This window comes from Gossypium hirsutum, chromosome A08, assembly GCF_007990345.1.
Source record: "Gossypium hirsutum isolate 1008001.06 chromosome A08, Gossypium_hirsutum_v2.1, whole genome shotgun sequence".
NCBI classification, from domain to species: Eukaryota; Viridiplantae; Streptophyta; class Magnoliopsida; order Malvales; family Malvaceae; genus Gossypium; species Gossypium hirsutum.
Window position 1 is genome coordinate 95,016,661 of NC_053431.1, and position 9,598 is coordinate 95,026,258.

General features: G+C 32.5%; 1 protein-coding gene across 1 annotated transcript; it reads left to right on the forward strand.

The window, feature by feature from the left end:
- The first annotated feature begins 6,619 nt into the window (after positions 1-6,619).
- Positions 6,620-8,665, forward strand: LOC107926850 (pentatricopeptide repeat-containing protein At1g02370, mitochondrial). Its single transcript, XM_016857792.2, has 2 exons — positions 6,620-6,965; positions 7,110-8,665. Exons 1-2 carry the CDS (start codon positions 6,690-6,692, stop codon positions 8,340-8,342), a joined length of 1,509 nt encoding a protein of 502 aa, XP_016713281.2. The 5' UTR covers positions 6,620-6,689; the 3' UTR covers positions 8,343-8,665.
- Positions 8,666-9,598: the final 933 nt, after the last annotated feature.

The following is a 9,598-nucleotide window of genomic DNA, read 5'->3' on the forward strand; positions in this document are numbered from 1 at the left end:
CTTACAATATTCGAATTTGGCTCCGCTTAATAACAATTCTATTAAGAACTCACCTGTAACACTTTAAAGTTTGGGACAATTTAAAATTTGAACAATAATTTAAAGATGCAGGATGCAATTAACCCTAAAAAATGCACATAAAAATTTTGACCAGTAAAATTATTAAAAGCTTTTAACTTCAAATGAGTTCCAATCAATGAAAACCTAGCGTCGTAGGTCTGCTCTTCTTTTTTTTTTTTTTTTTTTTTGGCTTTGTGAAAATGCGGTTATTCTTATTATTTTTCTTTATTGTTCTTTGATTTCTTTAATATTAAGTCTCTAAGTTCGAAGTTTTGTTCCTTCGTTCCTTCTTTAATCATCTTTTCTTAAGAGTTTATTATTTTTATCAAATCTTTAGTTTATTTTGGACCTAAGTCACCTTCGATGTAAATTTGTTGTTTTAGATAATGAAAAAAACCATTTCCTTTTTTGCTTGGAGTTTTGTGTGTGTGTTTTTTTATGTTGTGTAGTAATGATGTAAAGAGAATATGTAGGAGAGTTCTAATGGTTAAAGATTTACAAATGATCACAAAATTGAGATAGATCGTGGTTTAAACATAGAATTTAGTTTAATCTCATTTTGTATTGTTATGTTGTGTAATAATGATGTAAAGAGAATATGTAGGAGAGTTCTAATGGTTAAGATTTACAAATGATCACAAAATTAAATCGATTTTAATTTAAGCTCATTTTGTATTGTTACCTTTTTAGTAAGGGCGTAGGTATAGGGATACTTTTAAATTTTATTTGTTGCATAGACAATTTAGATTTAATATATTAAAAATAACACTCATAAATTTATTTGCTTTGTTTGTTTTTTAATACATTGGATCTAAGATGCTTAAGCAATAGGTATGGACACAATTACGATTTGATCGATATGTTTTAAACATGTTTTATGTTAGATCCAAAATGATATTTTGCAACATTTAGTAGGAGTATTATATATTCACCATGTTTTAGTATATGAGTTAGCAATGAACTAATTTTAATTGGTAATTTTTAGCCACTCACATGCTTGTTTTGAGAAAAGAGGAGGAATATTTTTCGTTTATTTTGAAAATATCTTATTTTTTTTACAAAAGTTTTTACCCATATTTCTAATTTCAAGTTTAAATATAAACTATTCTTTATTTTATGTCTATCTATTATAATACATATGTAATAAATAAGTTTTTTCTCATGTGTGGAGTATGCCTTGCATTTTTGGCTGAAATAAAGTTGACATCCCAGCGAGGAAGAGGCATCATCCCGATGAGAAGAGACTTCTCGTCCCAACAACACGACAAAAAGTGTCCCAACAAGACAACAACCACATCACGACAGGGTGACGTGTTATGCAATTTTTTCTATTTTCTTCTTTCAATCAAATTCTGATTATTTGTCTCAATCGAACTCTGATTAGTGTAGGTTATTTTAATATTATTTGACCTACAAATTTAGCCTATAAACAGACATTTTTCCACCCTAGAAAAATAACCCATAACATATTTAGTATTAGCTTTTACAAGCTTTCAGTGAATTTTATATTTACGTTTTGAGGGTTCTTATTTTTGAGTTTTGAGGTTTAGTTTTATTTCCATCTTTTGTACTTTTCGTTTTTGCCGTTATAGTGAAATTATCTTTACCTGTTGTTTTTTATCCTCTTCGGAGGGGTTTTTTCACGTAAAATATTTATTTTCGATCTTTTCAATTTCTTTGTTATTTTACTTATTCGTTGCTTAATCATGTTTATCCCTAACAAACTAGCATCTGAGTTAGTTTTTTTTTTTGTAATCAACCCATTTAGAGATGGTAAATCAAAGTTTGATATCGACAAGATCGACGACATCACAAATTTCAATTTATGACAAGTTCACATGTGAGCAATTTTGATCCAGAGTAATCTTGAGAGGATCCTTGTAAGAAAACCGGACGACATGGAACAATCAGAATAGGATAGGTTAGATAAGAAAGCTTTATCCTTAATTCAATTATGCTTAACAAATAATGTGTCTTAAGAGGTTTTGAAGGAAAAAACAACATATACGTTATGGAATAAACTGGAAGCCTTGTACATGACGAAATCCTTGACCAACAGGTTAGTATTAAAACATCTTTACACGTTCAGAATGGCCGAATGTGAGTCTATTAGAACTCATATTAGTGAGTTTATTACCCTTCTTAATGATTTAAAGAATCTTGAAGCAGAGATTGATGATGATTATCAAGCTATATTGTTGTTATGCTCATTGTCATCTTCTTATAAAATTTTCAAGGAAACTTTGATTTATGGGAGAGATCATCTCTCATTTGAGAACGTGAAGGGGAATCTGCTGAGCAAGGATAAACTCGACAACGAGTTAGGCCCAAACAAAAAGTCAGACGAGCAAACCTTAGTTCTAGTGTTGGAAAATCATGTTTAGAAAAGCAGTAGAAAATAAATTTAGGGAAAAACCAAAGTTTTAAATTTTTTTTCCAAAATAAGAACTTGGTTGTGATATCTAAAGTAATAAAAACTTAATCAAAATTGCACCTTTTCGATTTGTTTAGGATGAACGCTTCAACTAAGTAGTCTTCTCCACTATACTCAAGCTCACGTCTGCCAAATGTGGGCTCGCTTCAAATAAAAAAATTCACAAAAATTACCAATAGGGTAATTTCATAATTTCTCTAAACTTTTGGGTCAAATTATAAATAAGAAAAATATCTCTATAATTTTTCTGAAATAATTTCTTTAGAGAATTTTCTCCCTACAACTTTTCTCTTGAACTCAAGTGTGTGAAATAATGACACAAGACTCTCTTTATATAGGAAGATTTTAGAGGGTTCAACTATGATTGAACTTAATTACTTTAATATTAAATTAATATAATATTTTTCAAGATAATTATTAGATTAAATTCAATATTAAATCTTATTAAATTAATAGAATATTTATCTAAAAGATAAACATTAAATTAAATTAAATATTAAGATAAATATTAAATTAAAGTTAATATTAAATCTATTAAAATAAAATTATTTTTGGAGTAGTTAATCTAAAATCAAATTCTCTAGTAGAGTCCCAGTAGGAGTGTCATTCTTTCATTGCTCAACCACCAAAGACTCACCGCTGTCGACTATTTGCCGGCCACTGGAATATCACTGTCTTAGCCACCGACACCCCAAGTTGGTTCGATTTCTGCCGATTCGATCCGGACCAGTGACGGCCTAACTGATCCGACCTAGCCATCGTTTGGATTGTTGGCCCGATTTCAAATACCAGACTCGATTCGACCAAGTTTTGGGTCTTGGTTTCAGTTTTGGGCTCTCGAGCCCAATTTACGATTTTAGGTCCAATTTTCAAGTTTAATTACCCATTAGACCAATTGTTCGACTTAAAAATTAATTTCTAAAAATATCATATTAATTTTAATTAATTTGATTAATTTAATTTTACTTGATCAAAATTAATTTTTTTAAAAATCACTTAGATTTTCTAAATTAATTTTTTAAGAAAACTCTTTAATCAAATTCTCTAGTTGAACAATTCTTATGATCGCCAAATTTAATTCCACATCGAATAAATTGACTCAATTAAATTATTTTCAAAGTCGTAGAATTTCCTTCTGATTTAAAAACAATCTGATCGAGCTTTTATTGAGCTAGCGGAGGGACCAATCAGATATATACAGTTAAGCTTTAGTAATTGCAATTATATCCAGAAGTATCGTTTCGATAATTTACAATTACCATGATTGAAAACTTCTTATTGTATACTCTTTACGAAAATAATTCATCCAACTGCTTTGTCTAATGACCTCGTCAAGTGTGTGTTGCCTTCATATGATATCATTGATTCTTTTGAGTTAAATTTGTTCACTCAATACAATTCTATTTTATCTCATTGTCACCCTTGTATCTTATTAATGATTAATATATCATTGTCAACAAATAATTGTGATAAATTGCTCCTTCGAGAACAAGCAACCTGTGGTTACTTTCCATATTCATTAATCCATACAATGCCAATGAGAGAATATCATTAACTCTTTAATTGAGCTACGACTTCCACTATTTCTAATAAAGTCATGCCATACACAAGTCATGTACCCAACATACCAACTATTAGCTCGATCATCTTTAGAGCATAAGCCTCCATTTATATTAAAGCACATGAGTTACATACACATGGTTAGTGACTAACTCAAGATTTAAGTAAATCATACTATGAACGTCACAAGTGAATTAATTCATAAACGGATTCAGAGTTAATTCATCTTGGGCCGAGTCGAATGTATCATTTTTTCAATGAATACATCTATGTCTCTACCCGTGGAGTCAACTGCTCCGATAACCAAGACTAGCCATCTCCTCACTTTGGTTCTTTTATGGGGTTATGGACTTGTTTAGATTATCTATTGTAGTAGTTTGTCTTTCTCGCAATATAAGCATTCTTACAATGCCACTTATAATTAATTTGAACTTAGACAATCAATGAGCTAATATTTGCTTATTACAATTTTACTATTCATACAAAATATGAAAGACAAAAATACAAAAGACATAATAGTGAAATGTGAAACTAATTTTATTTATTTACTTATTCGTCATTCAAATAAATAGAAAACAATTACATGTTTACTACAATATGGGCATATTTTCCAATATCTAGTTGCAAGAGGCAAACAACAATCCAGAAAGATAGAATAAAACAGGTCTAAAGCAAGATCCAAATCTAAAAACCGTGACAAATACTATGGCTATGGAAAAAAGAAAGGCCACGTTAAGGCAGAATGTTGGAAACTTCAAAATAAAATAAAAAAGGGATGTCGAAAGTAACGAGAAAGATAAGCAGAACATTTAAGTTTTTGATGCTAGTGTAGTAGAAAATAGATATGATGATTTATTATTGGTATCGACGAGTGAAAGCTCCAATCATACTTCTGAATGGATTCTAGATTCAGGGTGCTCCTACCATATGTGTCCCAACAGAGACTGGTTCTTCACGTACAGTTTAGTTGAAGATGCAGTTGTGTTGATAGGGAATAATTCTTCATGTAAGATAACTAATGTACGAACCGTACAAATTAGGATGTACAACGGAATTATTCGAACACTATAAGATGTCAGGCATGTTCTTGACTTAAAGAAAAATATCATCTCATTAAGAATTTTTGATTCTAACAGTTGTAGAATAGTCATTGAATCAAATAACTTAAAAGTCTCTCGTAGAGCTCTCGTTGTGATGAGAAGACAGAAAAAAAGGTAGCTTATATGTTCTACAAGGTCTACAATAATTGGTGCGACTGCAATTATTCAAGGACAACCAAAATCGTCGCTACATCGAAACGAGGAAGACCTCGACGTCGTGACGATGTGACGTCCTAACGAGAACACTCTCCACGTCAAGACGACACGACGTGGTTTTTCGTCTACTGATTTTGATTCAACCAAACTTTGGCACATACTTTTGGGTCATATGAGTGAGAAAGTATAACAGACTTGTGCAACAGAGGTATTCTTAAAAACACTAGAGTTTGTAAGTTAGGTTTTTGTGAGCATTGTGTTTTCGGGAAGCAAACTGAGTTAGTTTTGATTTGGCAGTGCACAAGTCAAAGATTAGAAGTTTTACAACTTCTAAGCACAACTTTGACTCAGTTGATATCCTGCATAGTTTGAGATAGGCTCGTGGCGAGCTTTGACAAAAAAGACGTTATGAAAATAAGAGTTAAGGTGGATATTTATGGAGTATGCCTCACATTTTTGGCCGAAACAGAGTTGACATCCCGATAAGGAAAAGGCGTCGTCTCGACGATGTGACCATCAACGTCTCGATGAGAAGAGATGTCTCGTCCTGACGACGCAATGAAGGGTGTCCCGATGAGGCAACAACCACGTCATGATGAGGCAACGTGTTATGCAATTTTTTCAGTTTTTTTCTTTCAATCAAATTCTGATTATTTGTCCCAGTCGAAGTCTGATTAGTGTAGGTTATTTTAATATTATTTGACCTACGAATTTAGCCTATAAATAGACCATTTTCCACCCTAGAAAAATAACCCATAACACATTTAGTATTAGCTTTTACAAGCTTTTAGGGAATTTTGTGTTTACATTTTAAAGGTTCTTATTTTTGGGTTTTGGGGTTTAGTTTTATCTCTATCTTTTATACTTTTTTTTGCCGTTATAGTGAAATTATCTTTACTCATGGTTTTTTATCCTCTTCGGGGGGTTTTCACATAAAATATTTATGTTCGATCTTTTTAATTTCTTTGTTATTTTACTTTTTCATTGCTTAATCGAGTTTATCCCAAACGTTATGTTATTTTATTAGTAAGCAAATGTGTCATTAGTGTTTAAATTGATGACTACGCTAATGAAATGTTTAATGTTATACTTTGGTGAGTCAATTATAATATTTTGAAATTTAGAGACCAATTTAAAATTTGGACAATAGTTCAAAGGTGTTAGATGGAAATGAACCCTTTTGAAAAGATGGTTGCGGTTGAAAACGCTGCGTTTTGATATGGCAGAGGCAAAGGAGTGGAACGTTGTCGTCTAGCGTAATTCTAGAATTTTGGATGGTATATTTTAATTTTGTGTAGTATATTAGGAAAGCTTAAACCCCAAACACAACCCTGGTGGCTGATAGCCTTCAAAGTTCGAACTCAAAACGAGAGAGAGAAATGAAGTTCAGGAGTCTGATTCCGTCGGGTTCGTGGCTGGTGAGGAAGCTTTGCACCGAGACCGCCGAGAATGCGATGGCTCCAGCGGTGAGGGCGGCGGCGGCTCGAAACAGAAACATTCTGTATTCGAGGCTGTCGGCTTTAGGAGCGACGGGAGGGACGGTGGCGGAGGCGTTAAACGGTTACATAATGGAAGGGAAGAAGATTAGGAAAGATGAGCTGAGCCGCTGTGTGAAAGAGATGCGCAAGTACCGTCGTTACCAGCACTCCCTTGATGTACTTCCCATTTTCCCCCTTTCTGAAGCCTAATAAGCATTTCCTTTAATTTTCGTTTGCATATGAAGATGGAAAAAAAAACTAGTTATTTAATTCGAACTTATCTATTATTTGATTTGTTTATTATGGTTTATTATAATGTAGATTATGGATTGGATGGAGAAGAGGAATATGCATTTCTCGCATGTTGATCATGCTGTACGTTTGGATCTTATTGCAAAAACCAAAGGACTTGGGGCTGCTGAGGATTACTTAAGCGCCCTTCCTCCAAATGCCAAGAACAAATTTACTTATGGCTCTCTCTTGAATTGCTATTGCAATAATCTTATGGAGGACAAGGCATTGGCCCTTTTTAAGAAAATGGATGAATTGAAGTTCATTGATAATTGTTTACCTTTCAACAATCTCATGTGCTTGTATATGAGATTGGGGCGACCTCAGAAGGTGCCCCAACTTGTCGATGAAATGAAGCGCTGTGACATTCCCCGGGGTAGCTTCACGTACATTCTTTGGATGCAGAGCTATGCAGAGTTAAATGACATTGAGGGAGCGGAGAATGTTTTGATGGAGTTGTCAAATGATAGTGAAGATAAGTGTACTTGGAGAACATATAGTAATCTGGCTGCAATGTATGTCAAGGCTGGTCAGTTTGAGAAAGCTGAGGCATGTCTTAAGAAGTTAGAGAAAGATAATATGCCTCGTCAGCGCGAGGCTTACCATTATCTGATTAGCTTGTATGCCGGTACTTCGAATCGAGATGAGGTTTATCGGCTATGGGAAGATCTGAAACAGCGTTATCCTACTGTTAACAATGCAAGCTATCTTATTATGGTTCAGGCACTTGCTAATCTAAAGGATTTCAAGGGTTTGAAGAAATGTTTTGAGGAGTGGGACACTAGTTGCTCTTCGTATGATAGGAGGTTGGTAACTAGTACCATCCGTGGTTTTCTATCGGGTGACATGCTCGAGGAAGCCGAAGTCGTTTTGGATAATGCTATGAAGAGAAGTAAAGGTCCTTATACTAAGGCTCAAGAGTATTTCATGGTTTACTTCTTAAGGAAATGTCGCTTTGACATGGCTTTGAAGCATATGGAAGCAGTGGTTTCTGAGGTCAAGGACTGGAGCCCTGTTAATCCCGAAACCACGACTGCTTTTTTCGATTATTTCATGAGTGAGGGTGATGTTAAGGCTGCCGAGGAGTTCTGCAAGCATCTAAAGAATAACAATTGTCTTGATTCCGAGGTGTACCATCAGTTGCTAAGACTTTATGTTGCTGCTGGTAAGGTGGCTCCAGACATGCGCCGAAGGTTGGAGGATGATGGGATTGAAATCAGCAAAGAGCTCGAGGATTTGCTTGTAAAGGTTTGCCCAGAGTAATGTTGTATTCTGAAGCTGTTAACAACCTATATTCATTTAGGATAATCTTGAGTCTATTCCATGATCTCTGGTGGCTAGTTTCGGTCTAGTTTTTTTTTTGCGAACTGTGATATTCCAGTTGGTTCAATGACGTTCCAAAGTACCTCATTTATAGAGATGTAGAACTTGCTATGAAAATGAACATTAGGAAAAAGGGACATCAATGATGTAGCGAATTTGGATCATTCTTAAAAATTACAAGGTCTTGTCAGTGATATGTAAGTTGCATCTCATCCATCCACTTTTATATTATGTACTAAATGCTATGTTCTTTCTTTAGCCAATCAAACAGATTAATTCTGAGGACCTTGAGTAATACATTTAAAAATTAAATCCTCGTGTGTAATGTTGTTCAAGTTTAGTTTGATTTGAAATATGATTTTAAAATTTTACTCAAATCCATTCACATATTTGTAAACGTTTAATTTAAGCCTGTTTTAGGTGTGCCCCTTATTATTTTAGATATAATTTTTTTTAATATCATCTTTAATATTTTAAATGGTCATTCTTTTTATTAAAATTTTAAAATTGAACAATTTAACCTATTTTTAAATATTCACATAGTATTGTATTATTATATATAAATTATATAATATATAAAAAATAAAAATAGTTTACAAAAATATAAAATGAATTGAGCTCCAGCTTAAATCTTACTTATTTATCAAACAACTCTTAAATTTTTTTGATCAAACTTAATTTTCGAATCTCGTATTTTTTTTGTGAACTCAGACTACGAAAAAAATCTAACATCGTGTAATTAGAAGAAATTTTAATTTCTTAAATCTAACTAGCAAAGTGAAATTAGGTAGCTGCAAGAATAACACTGTTAATTCTTGAATCTAACTAGCAAAGTAAAATTGTATAGCAGCAAGAATAACACTGTTAAGCTAAGTACTAGCATTTTCTTATGGTGAAATTTCCTAGCAAGTCCCTCTTTTATAGAGACCAGATCAAATTAGTCCTTTACTATTTAAATTAATCAATTTAGTTCATGTAATATTATAAAAATCAAATGTCAAATGTTAATAGTTATTTTTTAATTTTTAAAAATATCATTTACTAAGTTAATATCTTTAAAACTTTTATAATTCTATAAATGAAATATTTTATTTGGAGTTGAATTACAATTCAAAAATTAATTTTCATGTTATTTTTTAAGCATTAAATAATAATTCTATTACAGTTTAGTCTTATTTAAACAGAAAATAAGGTTA